This window comes from Pelophylax lessonae (assembly GCF_965119305.1).
Source record: "Pelophylax lessonae genome assembly, chromosome: 1".
NCBI classification, from domain to species: domain Eukaryota; kingdom Metazoa; phylum Chordata; class Amphibia; order Anura; family Ranidae; genus Pelophylax; species Pelophylax lessonae.
The window spans coordinates 455571347-455591447 of record NC_138768.1 but is presented as its reverse complement, the minus strand read 5'-3'; the positions used below and the strand labels follow the sequence as shown (position 1 = coordinate 455591447).

Below are 20101 nucleotides of genomic sequence, written 5' to 3'. Positions count from 1 at the left end.
GCCATTGCGGTTTCGCACCGCAACTCCACTGCGTCATGCTTGCGACACTCCCTGTCCTCAGTACTGCGGTTTGGTCGCTGGAGCAGGCTCCCCACGCCATCCGGACTGGTAAGTGTATCTCTATGTGGGGACCTGTCTTTTTTGGGTGTCAGTCTGGGACTGTGTGACCCTGCATGTCTGTGTGGCTGCTGTGCTCCCTGTCAGCTCCTGTGTGCACTTGCTGCCTGTGTGTGGGCTGTGAGGGGGGGCTCTCCCGCTCTGCTGGGTGTCAGATGAAGCAGTAAGATTTTAGACATGCTGTGCGGCGATCCGCCATTTTTTCTGGGGCAAAAATTATGGTGGCAGGTCCTGTGAGGTACTGCACACGTTCTCTGAATTTCACCTCAATGAGGACATTGTCTTGCCTTCGCTTTGCGCGAAGCCTAAGCATCCGAAGGAGGTGGCCTTACATTCCTTGGATGTTGTTAGGGCGATCAGGGTTTACCTGTCATCGACTAAATCCTTTCGCAAGTCGGATTCTCTCTTTGTCCTTCCTGAGGGACCTCGGAAGGGCATTGCGGCGTCTGCTTCTGCCATCGCCAAATGGATCAGACAGACCATTGAGCAGGCCTATGCTTTGAGGGGGAGGGTTCCTCCCGTGCCTGTGAAGGCGCACTCTACCAGATCTTTGAGTACGTCTTGGGCCTGTCATCATCGGGCTTCTGTGGCCCAGGTGTGTAAGGCGGCGACTTGGTCGTCCGTTCACACCTTCTCAAAATTTTACAAGGTGGATGTTCAGGCATCGGCAGATGCTTCTTTTGGCCGTAAAGTTCTTAGTGCGGCAGTGCCTTTAGGGTCCCTTGTTTGGGTCCTTGGCTGTTGGGGTGTATTTACCCCTGGGTTACTTGTTTTTTCCTGGATTGTTGCTCCTGTTGAGCACGTTTTCCTGTTGCCCAGTTGGTTCTCTTACTTTAGTAAGGTTCCTTGCTCTGATGTGGGTATTGCGTTGCTTTAGGCGCGGCTGCTGTTTTCCCACCCCTCATGTCTACACTGCTTTGGGACGTCCCCATTAGTGACGAATATGAAGAGGCGGCGACTGTCGGAGGACGTAAGAGAAAACGGAATTTTTGTAAAATTCCTTTCTCTGAGTCCTCCGACAGTCGCCGCCCCCGCCCCTCTTTTGGGGTTTGTTTATGTACTCTACTGCTATTCTACTGAAACTGAGTTGGTATGCAGGAAGCAGGGAGGTATTGACTGAGGGGACCACCCCCTCGGGGTGGGATATGCTAAAAGCTTTGATATTAATATATTCTGTTGCCTAGCTACTCCTGCGGAGCAAAGGTCAATAACCCCATTAGTGACGAATATGAAGAGGCGGCGACTGTCTGAGGACTCAGAGAAAGGAATTTTACAGGTAAGATTTTACAAAAATTCCGTTTTTTCAGCTCCTGTGTGTCCGGTGGGGGACACAACGTCGATCTGTTTGCTTCTCAACTCAAAAAAATAGGTTCTGAGGTTCGTAGCCAGGTCTCGGGACCTCTGGCCGACGCCACAGACGCACTGATGGCTAGTTGGAGTCAGTATCGGCTGATTCATGCATTCCCTCCGCTAAAACTTCTGCCGAGGCATCTTCGCAGGATAGAAGTTGAAGGGGTCCCGGTCATTCTGGTGGCCCCAGATTGGCTTTGATCTGATAAGGTTGGTTGCCGATCCTCTCAGGGAAGATCTGCTGTCTCAAGGACCGATCTTCCATCCTGCTTTACAGTCGCTGGCTTTAACGCCGTGGCTGTTGAAAGCCAGTTATTGAAGGATAGAGGTCTTTCTGATTCAGTGATTCCTACACTACTGAAGGCCAGGAAGTCTACTTCCAGGAAGATCTGTCATCGTATGTGAAAATCGTACATTTCATGGTGTGAATCATTGAAGGTGCACCCTCGCTTGTTCTCGGTGGCTAGGGTTTGGACTTTTCTTCAAAAAAGGTGTTGAACAGCAGTTGGCTTTGGTCACTATCAAAGGCCAAGTGTCTGCTCTGGCTGTGTTTTTCCAACGCCCTTTAGCTACGCATGCCCTGATTCTCACTTTTATTCAGGGGGTTCACCATATGCCTCCCCCGAGGCAATCCCCGCTACCTCCGTGGGATCTGAATTTGGTAATCTCTGTTCTTCAAAAATCTCCCATTTGAGAACATTGGGGAGATTCCTCTGCTTGCCTGGTCTCAGAAGGTTGCCTCTTTGGTGGCTATTACTTCTGCCTGCAGAGTATCTGAATTGGCCGGCATTGTCCTGCCGCTCACCTTATCTGGTGGTCCACAGAGATAAAGTGGTACTCGGAAGAAACGACTGACTAGGTCAGAAGGTTTCTGATTTTCATTTGAATGATGACATTGTGCTGCCTTCACTTTGTCCTAAGCCCAAGCATTCCAAGGAAATGGCATTGCATTCTTTGGCTGTGGTGTGGGCGATCAGGATTTACCTGTAGGCCACGGAGTATTTTAGAAAATCAGACGAGACGCTCTTTTCGTTCTTACCGAAGAAACTTGAAAAGGATTGACTGCGTCTGCTGCAACCATATCCATATGGATCAGGCAGATGGTAGTTCAGGCTTATTCACTGAAGGGTCAGGTTCCTCCTTTCCCAGTGCAGGTGCATTCCACTAGAGCGCTGAGTGCCTCTTGGGCTTTTTGCCATCAGGTGTCAGTGGTGCTAGTTTGCAAGGCGGCAACTTGGTCATCTGTGCATACATTCTCAAAATTCTACAAAGTAGATGTGTTGGCATCTTCGGATGCTTCCTTTGGCCGCAAGGTTTTGCAGGCTACTGTTTAACCACTTTACGACCAGCCGCCGCAGATGTACTGGCTGGCTTGTACAGGCAGAGTCCCGCCTGGGAGGAGCTAGGGGACGAGCGCGCTCGTCAGTGGGGAAGCCAGTGCGTGTGTGTCAGGCGGCTCAGATTGCCGACTGACACCGGTGATCTCTCCCTGCTGACAGAGAAGGACGGACGGCTGATGTAAACACAGCCGTCCGTCCTTCTCCCTCGGATGATCAGAGGCTTTGTGATCCTGCTATATAGGATCGCATGTCTCTGTGATAATTTCACAAGCCCAACCCCCCCACAATTAGAAACGCCCCTAGGGTCACATTTAACCTCTTGCTCAACAGTATTAACCCCTTCCCTGCCAGTGTCATTATTACATTAACAGTGCATATTTTTAGCACTGATTACTGTAGTAATGTCACTGGTACCCCCAGAAGTGTCAAATGTCAGGGGTCCGATCTGTCTGCCGCAATGTCGTAGTCCTGCAAATAATCGCAGATCGCTATCATTACTAGCAAAAATAAAAAACCATAAAAATGACCTGAATCTTTCCCGTAGTTAGTAAACGCAATAACTTTTGCGCAAACCAATCAAATCCGTTTTTTTTTTTTTTTCTTTTAATATGTAGCAGATAAAAAAAATTGGCCTACAATGTTAAAAAAATTAGATTTTTTTTTTGAGAATGTCATATAAAAGAATGTGAAAAATAGTTTTTTTTTTTTTCCAAAATTATCGCTCTTTTTTTTGTTTATAGCACAAAAAAATAAAAATCGCACAGGTGATCAAATGCCACCAGAAGAAAGCTCTGTTTGTGGGGAAAAAAGGACATAATTTTTTTGGGGTACAGCGTCGCACGACCGCGCAATTGTCCGTTTAAAGTAGCGCAGTGCCCAATCGCAAAATAGTGCGTGGTCATTAACCACTTGCCGACCGCCGCACGACTATTTACGTTGGCAGTCAGCCCCGGCCAGGCAGAGTAACGTAGGGCTACGTCGGCACTTCCCGCCGTTCCTGTGCGCGCTCCCGCGCCCCGCCGCCGTAGACTCGATTGGGTTCAGAACCGGTCAGTCATCAGGTACAGGCCAATCATTTTTGGCCTGGACCTGTAGATCGGTCCTGCCCAATCAGATCCTGTTCTGAGCCTGTGAAATGTAAACACAGGCTCAGAAAAGACTTGCTCTCCCCTCCCATGATCCTTTTTGGATCCAGCGTGAGAGGAGAGCACATATAACTGTAAGTAACTGCACAAGCACACACTTGCACACTTAGGCACATTTAACCCCCGATCGGCCCCCCAGTTAACCCCTACACCCCCTGTCACAACACACACTATATACAGCATATAGCACATTCCTATATACCTGTATAAGTGTGATTTGTGACCAGGTGTAGTGCTTGCGACCCCCCCCCCCCCAATTAAGAGTTAACCCCTCCCCCCCCCCCCCCGTCACATTGTACACTAATACAAAGGTAATGTACTGTGTTTTTGTATTTTGTATTAGTGTGTTTGTGACCTGAATTAGCGCTAGCGAGTTAGTTTCTGTCCCAAAGGAGGTTTAGGGTCCCCGCCACCCCCCCAATAAAGATTTAACCCCCTGATCCCCCCCTGATCACCCCTACACCACCTGTCACAACACACACTGTATACAGTATATAGCATTTTCCTATATACCCGTATAAGTGTGACTTGTGACCAGGTTTAGCGCTTGCCACCGTTCCTTTTATCCTTAGGATACCCGCCACCCCCTCCCAATAAAGATTTAACCCCCTGATCTCCCCCCCCCCCCCCCCGATCACATCCAGTTAACCCCTTCCCCCCCTGTCACATTGCACACTAATACACACGTAATATACTGTTTTTACTGTATTTTGTATTAGTGTGATTGTGACTTGAGTTTGCGCTAGCGAGTTAGTTTCTATCCCAAAGGAGGTTTAGCGTCCCCACCACCCCCCCCCCCATAAAGATTTAACCCCCTCATCCCCCTCTGCTCACCCCCAGTTAACCCCTTCCATGCCCTGTCCTGTCACAATGTCACTTTTATAGTGTACAGTTTTTTTTCTGATCACTATTATTAGTGAGACAGGTGACATTGGCTAGTGTTAGTGGCAGTCTAAGAAAAGCGCAGATCCCCGGCGCATAGTTAGAAATAACCCCTTGATTACCACACACACGCACATACACTTCCATTACTAGTATAGTGTTTGAACAGATCAATATCTGATCGGATCAGAACTATACTAGTGTCCCCATAGTTTAGGGTTCCCAAAACGCGGTGTTTGCACGATCAGCACTGATTCTGGCCAGCACCTGCGTTTAACCCTTTCACCCAGGCAAGTGTAGTAATCAATAGATTACTGTCACTTACAAAAAACACAACACACAAAACCGCCGTGTTAGCAGAGTCAGGCCTGATCCGTGCTAGCATTAGCAGTTTTTTTTGGTAGCACTTGAAATATTCCTTGACAACCAGGTGCTTTTATTACCTGTGAGTCGCACTACTGTACTGGTAAATTTAGTTAACAAAATGACCAAACGTTGGTACAGTGGTGAAGAGGTATATAGTATACTGGCCATGTCAGATGATAGCGATGGGGAAGCTACACTGGCAGAATCAGGGTCAGTATACGAACCAGATGACGGCAGCGGCTCCCTGACAGATAGCTCCGACGACGGATGGGTCCCTGTTAGACCCAGGCGTGCCCGACCCCATTCTAGAGTTGTTGAGATGCAGGAATCGCAGGGTGCTCGTGTGGAGCAGAGTGTCAGTACTACGGCCGCTCATCCTTCTGGTGACCTGGCAAGCACCAGCGGCCTAGTAGACCCTGGACCTACTACAACCAGCACTGCAGTATCACTTGGTGACGTGGCGAGTCCTATAAGTGCAGTTGAAGCTGGTGCGGTGGCTAGCACGAGTAGTGGCCCGCAGCCACCGCGTATTCTAAGACAGGCCCGTAGAGCCCATAGTGCCCTCCCTGATGCGCTGGCATATCCCAATTGGCAACCCACTGATTCTACGGCGCCAGTACTCGCCCCCCCCCCCCCCCCCCCATTCACTGCCCAACCTGGAATCCACATGGAGACAGCTGGTTTTACGCCCCTGAACTTTTTTGAGCTGTTCTTCACGGAAGATCTATTGTGGATCAATCAAATTTATATGCACAACAATTCATCGTCGCCAACCCAAATTCGCCCCTTGCCAGAAAATTCGGCTGGAAATCAATAACTGTTTCCGAATTTAAAATCTTTCTGGGCCTTTCCCTCAACATGGGCATAACCAAACGGAGTGAATTGCGGCTATATTGGTCCACTAGCCCACTTCACCATATGCGCATGTACTCTGCCTCCATGTCCAGGGGGAGATATGAGCAAATTCTGTGATTTATGCATTTCAGCAACAATGAAATCTGTCGTCCTTTGGGAGACCCTGCATATGATCGGCTCCACAAAATTCGGCCCCTCATAGACCACTTCAATCAGCGGTTTGTAGCCTTGTTCACCCCCGAACAAGTTGTCTGCGTTGACGAGTCCCTGATTAAATTTACTGGCCGCCTTGCTATGAAACAGTACCTCCCCAGCAAGCGTGCCATGTACGGGGTCAAGCTGTATAAACTGTGTGACAGGGCCACAGGTTATACAGTTAGTTTCCGGGTCTATGAGGGAAAAGATAGCTGTGTGGAGCCGCCCAACTGTCCAGACTACATAGGGAGCAGCAGCAAGATTGTTTGGGACTTGGTGTCACCCTTATCTGGAAAGGGGTACCATTTGTACGTGGATAACTTTTACACAAGCGTGCCACTATTTAGTCACCTGCTCGAATTACAAATTGGCACATGTGGCACCGTGCGACCTAATCCCTGAGGCTTCCCCCAACGGCTTGTAGATTCCCTCTTAGTCGGGGGGCGAGAGCCTGCTTGAAAACTGACAAATTGCTTGCAGTGAAGTGGAGGAATACTTCTGTGATAACAATAAAAATGATAAAAAAAATTAAAGGAAAGGTGTCAAAATAACATAAAAAAGCAAAAAAAAATAAAATATATATCGAGCCCCTCCCCCCTGTCCCCCCATGCTTGCACGCAATGGCGCACGCAAGCGTTGGTCTAGTGTCATATGTAAACCGCAATTGCAGCGTGCATGTGAGGTATCGCCGCAAACGCAACATCGAGTGCAGTAATTCTTGCAGTAGACCTCCTCTGTAAGTCTAAAGTGGTAACCTGTAAAGACTTTTAAAGGTTTTTAAAAATGTACATACTTTGTTGCCGCTGCACAGACGTGCGCAATTTTTAAAGCATCTCATGTTTGTTATCTATGTACTCGGCATAAGATCATCTTTTAAATTTTACCAAACAAATTGGAATTATATAGTGTATTTGTGCAATAAATTAAAAAAAAATGTATTTTTTTCGCAGAAATTGCGTTTGGAAAATCTGTGCGCAAATACCGTGTGACAAAAAAATTTGCAACATCCACCATTTTATTCTATAGGGCCTCTGCTTTAAAGAAATATATAATGTTTGGGGGTTCAAAGTAATTTTCTAGTAAAAAAAAAAAATATATTTTTTCATGTAAACAAAAAGTCACAGAAAAGGCTTGGTTTTGCCGGGACAGTTCAAACACCCCCCAAATGACCCCTTTTTGAAAAGTAGACACCCAAAGCTATTTGCTGATAGGCATATTGAGTCCATGGAGTATTTTATTTTGTCCTAAGTTTCGGGAAGATGACAATTTTTTTTTTTTTTTTTTGTTTTTGTTTTTTTGTTTGTTTTTTTTTTTACACAAAGTTGTCACTAAATGATATATTGCTCACACATGCCATGGGTATATGTGAAATGACCCCCTAAAAATACATTCTGCTGCTTCTCCTGAGTACAGGGATACCACATATGTGAGACTTTTTGGGAGCCTAGCTGTGTACGCGACCCCGAAAACGAATCCCCATCTTCAGGTTTTCTAATGGCGTAAATTGCTGACTTTACCACTTCGCTGCCTGTCACAGTTTCAGAGGCCCTGAAATTGCAAGATAGCACAAACCCCCCCCCAAATGACCCAATTTTGCAAAGTAGACACTCCAAGCTATTAGCTGAGAGGCATGATAAGTCCATGGAATAGTTTATATTTTGCCACAAGTTTCGGGAAAATTCTTCTTCTTTTTTTTTTTTTTTTTTTTTTTTTACACAAAGTTGTCAGTAAATGATATAATGCTCACACATGCCATGGGTATATGTGAAATGACACCCCAAAATACATTCTGTTGCTTCTCCTGAGTACAGGGATACCCCATGTGTGAGACTTTTTTGGCAGCCGCGTACAGGACCCGGAAAACCAATCCGCACCTTCTGGCTTTCTAAGGGCGTAAATTGTTGATCTCACTCCTTACTACCTATCGCACTTTTGAAGTCCATGGAATGCCAAGATGGCACAAAACCTCCCCCCCCCCCCCCCCAAATGACCCCATTTTGCAAAGTAGACACTCCAATCTATTTGCTGAGAGGCATGGTGAGTGTTTTGCAGCTCTCATTTTCGGAAAATGAAGAAAAAACAGGAAATGCATTTTTTTTCCTCCTTTTTTTAATTTCCAAAACTTTGTGACAAAAAGTGAGATCTGCAAAACACTCAACATGCCTCTCTGCAAATAGCTTAGGGTGTCTACTATATCATTTCAATGACAACTTTGTGTAAAACACCTGTGACAAAAAAATGAAATTTTCAATGAGCTCAACATGCCTCTCAGAACATTCCTTAGGATGTCTACTTTCCAAAAAGTGGTAGTTTGGGGGGGGGGGGGGGGGGGGTTGTACTGCCCTGCCATTTTAGCACTTCATGAAATGAGATAGGCAGTCAGAAATTAAAGCTGCGTAAATTTCAGTATTTACACCATAGTTTGTAGACGTTATAACTTTTGCACAAACCAATAAAAATACACTCATTGAATTTTTTTTTGTCAAAGACATGTAGCTAAATATATTTTGGCCAAAAAAATGACATAAATTGAGTATATTGCATATTTTTTAAGACAAAGTTGAAAATGTAATTTTTTTCTCAAAATTTTCGCTCTTTTTTTATTAATATCGCAAAAAATAAAAGCGCAGAGGTGATCAAATACCACCAAAAGAAAGCTCTGTTTGTGGGAAAAAAAGGACCTAAATTTCGTTTGGGTACAGCATTGCATGACTGCGCAATTGTCAGAAGTGCAAAGTTGAAAAAAGGAGTCTGGTCAGGAAGGGGGTAAAACCTTCCAGGGCTTAAGTGGTTAAGGGGGCAAATCCTTCTGGGGCGGAAGTGGTTAAAGAGAATCTTTTTTTGTTTCTCTTTGAGGGTGTATGTTTTTTCAAGGTGAGCTCCAGTTGTTCCTGGTTGAGCTCCATGTTACCTGATTGGTTAGATTTAGCCTTTGGGGAATTACGTCGTCTTGCGTTTTCTTCCCACCCCTCCATGATTATACTGCTTTGGGACATCCCATTGGTCTAAAGAAGATGGAGCTGCGTCTGTCGATTAAACGATAGAGAACTGGATTTTTGTAAGAACTTACCGTAAAATCCTTTTCTCTGAAGTTGGACAGGTGCAGCACCCGCCCCTCTACTTCTGAATAAATGGGTTTTTTTTTGTCTTCTAAACACTGCTTGCAACTAAACGGTCATGTTTTGGTAGCTTCCCACTGATTTCAATGCGGTGGCCATTTTCTTGTAGCCTGTGGAACGGTGAATCGGCGTTTCCTCTTTCTCTGACCGCCGCACGGATGCAGATTGGCGCTCTGTGTCCCTCCTGGGTCAGTGAGTCCCTGTAGGTGTACAAAGCTCTCTTTTTTTTTTTTTTTTTTTCTGCTATAGCAGAGTTTTTGGTGTGCTTTTTTCCTGCCTAGTGCCTATTCCTAATTAGCATAACCGATTGGTCTAAAAAAGATAGAGATGCGTCTGTAGAACTTCAGAGAAAAGGATTTTACGGTAAGTTCTTACAAAAATCAATTTTTTTTCATTTTGACACATAAGGCTCAACTCAGCTCACATTAATGGTTGCAAGGGAGAACTTAAGAGATTAGGCTGGACTTCCGCTTTAACTTCTCAGGGCAGTAATGTCAGTCAAGTGGTCAAGTGTATTCACCTCCAATGGAGGCTGATACATCCTCTGTCCACAGGACTGATAAATTACACTTTGGGCACTCTGGGCAGTATATATATATATATATATATATATATATATATATATATATATATATATATATATATATATATATATATATATATATATATATATATATATATATATATATATATATATAATATATATATATATATATATAATATATTTTTAGATGCTAAAAATCCTTCTATTTCTCCTAACTATATGAAAGTGCATGCCAGTCATAGGCTTTTTTGCAGAACTCCTTATATTATCCTTTTTGCATATCACTATAGTGACCAGCAATATTTAAGTTTTTAATCTTGATTTTTTTTTTTAATTTTATTTTTCTTTATTTACATATTACACCAAAATGTTCATGCAGGGGAAGCATCCTCGAGATAGACTTAAGCTAAAAGACTAAGACCACTCACAACTGATTTTATTTATATTATCTTTATAAGACGTAATGCAGCACATCATTGTTAGTCATGTGATCTTTTTCATCTACAGTTGCTTCAGCTTTGGGAGAAGAACGGTTATTTTGATGAAGCTACAATTCAGCAACTGCAGAGTCCTGCCCTTGGTTTGGGACAGCACCAGGTAAGTTATCATCTCTGAAAGGTTAGGCTTAGTTGTTGACCTCATTGTGATAATAAATGGTGGGGGGGGGGCAGTAAGGCAGTCCCCAGAAGTTTCTGATGCTCTCTAGAAATATGGTATTTTACTATGCAAAACCTGAAAGCCTGTACTAATTCAATGGAAGTCTGTGGTGTAAATCAGTTTTTTTTATGTGAAGTAAGTGTTTAACCACTTACTGACCTGCTTACAGCTGCAGGCTAAGCGATGTACTGGTACATCGCTGAGCACATGGGCACTGGCGTGCCCCGAACCCATGACCGCTTTGTCTGCTGGACACAGTGGATCATGGTGATCAGTACCTGGCAATTGTGAATGTCTGAAGTATCATGTGATCACTATGATTGGTCATAGCGATCACATGATTGCAATATTAACACCTTCCCGCTTGGCCTATAAAAGATTGATGACGGGGCCCCTCAGCGGCGCGATCTGTCACTGGACACAGCAGACGGTTGATCAGTGTATCTGCTCCCTGCAGATGTGACTGCTGTGACATAGTCAGTTTTGTCAGTGTGATCACATGGTACAGACAGGGCCAATCACAGCCTATCTGTACCTGTTATTAGTTTTGACCAATCACAGCTAATCGCAACAAAACAAACTGAATGAATCCGTTTCATTCCGTAAAATGCTTGCTTATAGCAATGTAATTCTATGCTATAAGCTATTATAATGTGTGGGAAAAAAGAAAAATCCTGATCACTTCCCCTGAGTAGTAAAAGGTTACTATGGCAACATGATATTGCTCTGATCACAGAAAAAAAATCATAAAAAAAAAAAAAAGGAAAATGTAATATTAAAATAGAAAATATAGAAAAAAAAATGTATTAAACCCCCCCCCCCCCCCCCCCCATACTGTCACCAGTCAGTGTCCCTGATCGCCACCACACCAGTTATATGATGACGCTGTACCGCACTGGTTGTAGTATATTAAAAAAAACATTAAACTTTTTTTTTTTTTTTGTTTAAATTCTTAATTTTTCTAAAGAAAAATTTTGACAAAAAATTACTACTTCAAAAAACTTGACATGCCCCTTACTAAATACCCTGGACTGTCTCCTTTCCAAAAAGGAATAATAATAATAAAAATAAAAAAGGGGTCATTTGGAGGATATTTTTACTGTCCTGACATTTTTGGGCCTCAAGAAATGATTTCGGCCGTCAATACATCAGGATTGATCTATTTATTATATATATATATATATATATATATATATATATATATATATATATATATATATATATATATATATATATATATATATATATATATATATATATATATAATAAATAGTTTGTGGACTTTCCTATCTCGCCAAAGAAATGTAGCTGGATAAATTTAGGAAAGGTATTTTTTTGCAAAATTTTATAACAGAAATTCGATTTTTTCAAAAATTAAAAAACACAGTGGTGATTAAATACCATAAAAAGAAAGCTCTAGTTGTGCGAACCAAATGATAAACCTTTAGTTTGGGTACAGTGTTGCATGACCGCGCAATTTGTCTTTCAAAGTGCAACACCGCTGAAAGCTGGCCTGGGCAGGAAGGGGGGTAAACGTGCCCGGTATTAAAGTGGTTAACCATGTCGATGGCTTCCATTCATGACTGTTTTGCTTTATTATTGTAATGCTATGATTGGCCCACAGCTACTACATGGTACATGGGCCAATCACAGCACCCTGTACCATGTGACTAGCTGTAGCCAATCACAGATAACCAGAGAAATCAATCGTGAATGAAAGCCAAATGATAGCTAAAACTATTGCTGATAACAGTGGTCATCACTGTTCTAAGCAATAATAGTTTGAAAAAAAATCCTCCCCAGAATAGCACAGTGTCACTATGGTGACACTGAACTACTCTGATGGCAGGATGTATAAAAATAAAAAAATGTTTAGAATAAAGTTAAAAAATTTAATATAAAATTATTTAGTTGTAGGGGAAAAAAATACCTTTTTTTTTTTTTTTGTTTTTTTGTTTTTTGTGGGTGTGCAAAGCTCCCTTTTTCTGCTATAGCAGAGTTTTTGGTGCGCTGGGACCTGTGGTGCCACTGGTGCAGCAGTGGGGGGAATTTTCACAGCAGTTTTTTTTTCTAGATTTTGCTGGCAGTTCCCAGGTTAACTATGGAGTTCCTGGAGCACGTGTCACCACCTGACCCACTCACAGAAGCTGCGGGACCCTCTGGGTCTCAGTCCGCCTTGGCGGCCATGAAGGCGATCCTGCACTCACTGGTGTCCATAGTTGATATGGCCCTTCAAAATAGGCAGAGCAAAAGGCGTCCCCTGCCTTCACCTGCATCCTTTGTCTCCTAAGATACTGACGCGATTCGCCCTACTAAGTCTGCGTCCACGCATCCTAAGTGCTCTGATAGTGAGGATGATTCCTCTTCCACTACGGCCACGCATGAAAAGGTGCTTGTGGATGAACTGATTATATCAGTGCAGGAAACTTTAAAAATTGGAGGACACAGCTAATGCGTCGGCTGCGCAGGTATGAATTGGTACCCGCAGACCATCCAAGGCGACTAAAGTATTCCTCTTTCCTGCCTATTTTGATGATATTGTCGCAAATCAGTGGGGTTCCCATAAACGCATGGTCGGGGTACCTAAGCGTTTTGCTAGGAGGTATCCTTTTGAGTCCCTTTTAAAGAAACTGACAGTCCTGCCGGTGGTGAATTCTCAGGTTTCCAGGGTAAATAAAGCCACCCTCCTACCAGTGGAAGACTCTCTGTCCTTTAAGGACCCTGTTGCCAGCATTTGGAAAGGGTTCAACATCCTCCTGAGCTGACGGTACTGGCGGACCAGTTGGTACAGGGATTACAGTATATCTGTGATGCCTTTCTGGACACAGCCCCCTTAGCCTGCAGGGTGTCTGTGACAAAGGTGACCCTTCACCGCATGGTTTGGCTGAAATGCTGGTCTGCGATCAGGCTTCCAAAGAGGTACCGACTGTTCTCTTCCATGGAAGCTCCAAACAGGTGGTCTCCCATAAAAGGTGGAGATCATTAAAGGCAGGGCTTAACAAACCCTGGGTGCCAGGTCGCATTGGCGACTAGAATTAGCGACCTGGCACCTGGGGTGCACTGCAGGAGGTGTTCTGTCCGTTTGCCCCCCCCCCCCCCCCCGCGAGTGCGCGGACTACCGCGCGGTCTGATAATTGAGGCCGTGGCTTTTCGGCCTTCTTGAGTGAGACGCTTCCAATGGGGAATGGATGCCCTCTTGTGGTGCCCGAGAGTATGACAAGCAGTCACTAAAAAGACTATTTCCCCTGCCTTTCCAAAAGGAGAAGAGACGGACGTTTTTGCAGGCTTCATCTGGCGCCCTTTGCTTAAAAGGCAAGTGGAAAGGGAGTGTGTGTTTCATTTAAAAAAAAAAAAAAAAATCATTATTTTTTATCTCCCTGTCCTGCCATGCCACAGTCACACAGCCTGTCAGTTTTTTTCAGGTGGACCTCATCAGACCCTTCAGTCTCCTCTATGGAGTGGCAACCCGCCGCCATCCTATCCTGTTCACTAAAAACAAATGGTGGTTCTATTTTCCATCCGTCCGGTGAATCGGATTGGATGGCATCAGATGGAAATGGTCAGACGGTCAGTTTCCATCCGATTGCCCCATAGAGGAGAATGGGCTGTGTCTGCAAAAAAAAAAAAGCTGGCTCCTAACTTTTTTTAGCTGGCTCCTAGCTCCTAGATTCCAAGCAAATTTGTCAAGCTCTGATAAAAGGTCTTACAGGAGGTTAGATTATCCTGCTTCCACAGGTTACCAAGAGCAAAGAGCCTCGTCACAAACGTGGTCCTTTCTTCTCTGCCCACAAACGGCCCTTTCATCTCCCTGGATCGCAGGACAAGGGATCAAAATCCGCCCGTAACCTCGCGGGAGGTTCCAAGAGACCCTGGTCTGATGAGCCAAAAGTGGGTTCTGCTTGTCCCACAGACAAGTCCAAGACAAGACAAGCCTGAAGGGGCACCCTCACCCGTATCTGGGGTGGTGGGACGTCTTCGCTTCTTTCCAGACCCGTGGCCCTCCTTGATTCATGACAAGTGGGTCCACGAGTTGATTCGGTCCAGTTTCAAGATCGAGTTTTAGTCTTTGCCTCGGGGAAGGTTCTTCCCTTCCAACTTGCGTCTGTCCCCAGGTCATCTGCGAGGCCTTCTGGGGGCGGTACAGGATCTGCTCTCACAAGGAGTTCTTGTACCAGTTCCAGAGTCGGAACGTTTTCAGGGGTTATATTCAAACCTATTTTCTGTTCCCAGGAAGGACGGCAAGGTCCATCCAATACTGGATCTCAAGGCTTTGATTCGCTTTGTGCGGATTCAGAAATTTCAGATGGAGTCCATTCGCACTGTGGTGGCATCCCTTCATCAAGGGAATTTTCTGGCCTCTATCGATATCAAGGACCCTTACCTTCATATCCCAATATATGTCTGGCATCAGCGTCTTCTCCGCTTTGCCGTGGGCGAGGAGCATTATCAATTTGTGGCGTTACCCTTTTGGTCTCGCCTCAGGTGTTCACAAAAGTTTTGGCCCTGGTGTTAGCCTTGCTAAGGCAGAGGGGGATTGCGGTACTGGGGTCCCTCGATGACCTTCTGCGAGCAGAATCTCCAATTGCCTTAATGGACAATCTGGATATCACTGTGCGAACCTTGCAAGTGTTCGGCTGGAAACTGAATTCTCATAAATCGGCTCCGATTCCGTCCAACAAACTGGACTGTCTGGGCCTCACTATGGATTCAGCCTCAGCCCGGGTGTTTCTTCTTGCAGGAGGTGTTTCAGCTCCTGTTGTTCAACCAGCGGTTATCTCTCAGGACTTACATGCAAGTGCTGGGCTTGATGGTCTCCACCTTCGAGGCGGTAAAGTTTGCCGTTCCATACCAGACCTCTGCAAAAGGAGATTCTTGCCAAATGGAACAAGAATCCACAGTCTCTAGACAATCTGATCCTGTTAAGCTGGGGTATGAGCGGGTCCCTGATATGGTGGTTCTGCTCCCCAGCGCTTTGACAGGGAAAATCCTTTCTTCCCCTGTTCGGGACGGTGGTAACCACAGATGCCAGCCTGTCAGGCATTTTGGGCATGAATTGTGTCAAGGGGGTTTGGAGCCTGCAGGAGTCCAGTCTGCCGATTTAATATCCTGGAAATTCGGGAGATCAGGCTTTGCCTGTCCCTGTGGCCGGATAGTCTGCAAAGGCGCCCGGTAAGGATTCAATCGGACAACGCCACAGCTGTAAGGTGGCACCAAAAGTGCCTTAGCGGCTAGAGAAGTGGCCGGCATTATAAGGTGGGCGGAACGCTTTGTTCCAGCCCTCTCTGCTGTGCATATTCCAGGGGTGAAAAATTGGCAGGCGGAATACCTCAGTCAACAGGCGCTGGATCAGGGAGAATGGTCTCTCCACCCGGAGGTGTTTCAACAACTGTGTCTCCGGTGGGGGACTCCCTATGTGGACCATTTGGGCTCTCTTCTCAACTGGAAGGTTCAGAGGTTTGTGGCAAGGTCTTGGGATCCTCTGGTCAGCGCCACAGACGCTCTGGTGGCCCCTTTGGGCCAGTATAATCTAATGTATGCTTTTCCTCCACTGAAACTTCTGCAAGACTTGTGCACAGAATCGAGGCAGAAGGGATTCCAGTCATTCTGGTGGCCCCAGACTGCCCTCGCCGGTCCTGGTACACAGATCTAGTAAGGCTGGTCGCTGATGTCCCTTGAAGACTCCCTCTTAGGTCCTTGAGCCAAAAGATCTTCTCTATCTTCCATCCTGCTTTACGGTTGCTGGCTTTAATGACTTGGCTATTGAAAGCCAGGTGCTGAAGGATGGAGGTTTCTCGAAATTGGTAATTCCTACGCTTTTAAAAGCTAGAAAATCTACTTCTAGGAAGATTTATCGAGTCTGGAGGGCTTACATTACTTGGTGTGAGTCTCGAGGGCCCCCCCCCTACCTCGGTTTCTTTTTGGTGTCTTGTCTCTTGGAGTTTCTCCAAAGAGGTGTAGATCAGCGTTTGGCCCTGGGCACCATCAAGGGCCAGATTTCCGCCCTGGCAATTTTCTTCCTAACGCCCGTTGGTCACAAATTCCTTGGTTCACACTTTCGTTCAGGGGGTACGCCACCTGGCTCTCCTGGTAAGGGTTTCCGTTGCCTCCGTGGGACCTCAATCTGGTACTGTCGTTCTTCAGAAACCTCCTTATGAAATATTCGTGAACTTTCTCTGCTTACTTTGACACAGAAGGTGGCCTTCTTGGTGGCAGAAAAAATGAACAAAAAAAAAAAAACAAGAAAAAGAGAGGTGCCTCTGAGTGCAGTTGTAATTTAATGTTGGTTTAAAAACAGTAGTAGGCATGTAGATATGAATATTGGATCAGGAGATCCCAGGTGGATGCCTGTGCTAATTGGAAGTCAAAGGCTTGATGTTACCCAGCCCATTGCCCGGATTATAAAGGTTCATGGTCAGATTAAGGAGCGAGCCCAAGCGCTAACCAGTCAACCATTACAGATATTTGGACCTAAAGGTTGTTTATACATCCATCAAAGGGAACTGGCTGCTACTACTTCAAATGACAGCTCAATATCTGTTCTTGGGTCAGAAGATGCCACTACATGTCACATTATAGTGCTCAGGCACACAGCTGGTCACATTCCCTATGTTCTCAGCTGCCTAACAGCTGGGGGAAGAGCAGCAACAGTACACTGAGCTACCCAGTTAAAGGCTCTGCAGGGAGGGTGTGTCAGGACAAGTCTGATCATTGGATCAGAGCAGGCCAAGTTCCCAGCACAGCTATCTTCCATATCTTTATATGTGCGGACTGCATTGTCCACGTACAAGTAACGTAGGAGCAGGATATTCTGGATAAGAAGCCGAGGAGAGGTCTGATCCACCCATTTAAAGGGATCACAGGCGTTGGGGGTCCTTGTGACCTGCCATAATCTGGTAAGAGGCAACGTGTGGCACACCCCAGCACCTGGAGCACTATAGATCTAAACAATCAAGTTTACACAAGCACTCCTTTGTTGCATGAATTGCTCAGGATTACCAAATATATTAGAGACACTTTAATCACATTTTTTAGAGCACTGTAAATCTAATGTTGATATAATTTAAAGGTATATATCACTTGTGATTTAATTTATTTGTGGATGCACTATGAAGCACTTTTCCTGATTTGCAATAATCTTTGCACAAGTAAAGGTTAGCACTTGCACCTTAATTTACTAAGTTGATGCACTAGTAAGCACTTTGATTTGCAATATTTTTTTTTTTTTTTTTTTTTTTGCACCAAGTACAGTACAGCACGTGCACTTTTACTATAATATTGGTTATATAATTTTATTGGATTTTTATGAAAATAATTTAGTATTTGTATTTAGCACTATAAAAGATTACCAGCGCCTTTTTACCAATTATATACATTATATACACCTATTTATTGTTTTAAAACAATTAAAAGGGCAGCAGGTTTTAACATCTTTTTTAAAGGGCTAGGCGCCTTCGCAAAACTTTTATTAATATTTTGGCTAAATGTTGTGTATACAGACTCAGGGAACCGTCCTCCATGGACAATGTATCGAGCGTGTCTATATCTGTATCAAAATCAGCTGGAAGGGGAGAAGTGGGAGTGATCACAGAAGACTGAACCATATTGTCCTTGTTTAAAATGAAAAAAATATTTTTAATGTAAGGTACCTGATGTATCTGTTGGGGTCTTTTAAATAAGAGAAAAGGATTAGGTATATTGATTGGGGCAAAGTTCAGTCCTCGACTGAGGGAATTATCCGCATCAGATAGTTATGGAAGACAAATTATAGATTTTCAGTCGGCAGGACTTGAGTAGATTTTGGTTGGGTTCTGTTACGTTCTCCTCTACATCCCCCTCCTGTGAATTTTCTTTTTCTGGTGAAGGGGCGTGGAGGACTGGATACTAAAGGCAAAACATGGGGGGGAAACTGAGCTAATAATAGGAGACGCCAAACAATCAGTGGTGTCTTGGGTGGAGTGTATGGGTGTAGTAGAAGGCCCAGGTCTAGAATGGGGATAGTATTGGTATTGACAGGGGTAGTAGATCCTGTATGAGGATGAGGTACATGAATGGACTGGTGGCTGGTGGTTTTATCATTATCGTGTTTTTTGTTTCAATGGGGTGTGCTGTTGTAAAATTTGTTTAGATCAGTGAGTAGGCCCCTAGCCTTAGTTTTAATCGAACCGTTAGTGTTTAGGTTTTTGATGGGTAATGGCCGTGAATAGCAGGAGGTAACAGGAGAAGACCCAAAAGCAGGGTGTACCTGGCGTCGACTAAGTCGCTTTGGAAATCTGATTCCTTGTTTGTCCGTCCGAATGGATCTCATAAAGGGCAGGCTTCATCTTCTGCGACCATTTCCAGGTGGATCAGGCACACGGTGGTTCAGGCCTACTCCGTTAAGGGTCAGGTTCCTCCTTTCCCCGTTACAGCGCATTCTTCGAGGGCGCTTGCTTGGTGCCTCCTGGGCCTTCCGTCGTCAGGCCTCAGTGGTCAAGGTTTGCATGGCGGCCACCTGGTCGTCTATGCACACCTTCACAACATTTTACAAAGTAGATGTATTCGCATCTGCGAATGCTGCCTTTGGCCGCAAGGTTTTGCAGGCCACTGGTGGAGAGGCTTGAGTTTTTTGCCAGATGAGCTCCATTTTTATCTTATGTTTTTCTCTGATGTTCATTGACAGACACAGTACCCACCCCTCTTTTGAGCTGGGTTTTGTATTCTTCTGACTCTGCTTGTTACAAAACTGAAGTCTTATTATTATTATTATTATTATTAGAATACAGGATTTATATAGCACCAACAGTTTTCGCAAAGCGCTTAACAAAATGAAGGCAGACATTACAGTTACAATACAATTTGGTACAAAAGGAATCTGAGGGCCCTGCTCGTTAGAGCTTACAATCTAAAAGGGAAGGTCAATTGATACAAAAGGTAATAGCTGTGGGGGATGAGCTGATGGAGAAAGTGAAACAGTGTATTAGTAGCCAGATAGGCTTCTTTAAAGAGAAGGGTTTTCAGGGATGGTCTAAAGATGGATAGATTAGGAGAAAGTCGGACAGAATGGGATAGAGCGTTCCAAAGGATGGGAGAAGCTCTGGAGAAATCCTGGAGGCGAGCATGGGAAGAGGTGACAAGGGAACTAGAGAGGAGGAGGACCAAAGAGAGCTGATTATTTGATATTTTGAGATCAGGTTGGTGATGTAGCTGGGGACAGAGTTGTGGATGGCATTGCAAACTATTGTTAGTACTTTGAATTGTATTCGTTGGGTGAGTGGAAGCCAGTAAAGGGATTGCCAGAGAGGGTTGGAGGGCACTGAACGGTTGGTAAGGTGGATGAGTCTTACAGTAGCATTTATTATGAACTGAAGGGGGGATAGTCTATGTAAAGGTAATCCAATGAGGAGGGAGTTGCAGTAGTCGAGGCGAGAGATAACCAGGGAGTGAATTAGAAGCTTGGTGGTGTCGTTGGTTAAAAAGAGTCGTATTCTAGAGATGTTGTGAAGGTTAAGGCGGCATGATTTGGACAGGGATTGGATGTGGGCCTGAAGGGAC

At 44.8% G+C, this 20101-nt stretch overlaps 1 protein-coding gene across 1 annotated transcript in view; it reads left to right on the top strand.

Moving 5' to 3' along the window:
• The window catches only part of CHERP (calcium homeostasis endoplasmic reticulum protein), a 75637-nt gene that overhangs the window by 13887 nt on the left and 41649 nt on the right, over window positions 1-20101 (top strand). Inside the window, exon 7 of the mRNA XM_082243135.1 lies at window positions 10421-10510. Within this exon, the coding sequence (XP_082099261.1) occupies window positions 10421-10510 (90 nt within the window). The remainder of the gene's footprint in view (window positions 1-10420; window positions 10511-20101) is intronic.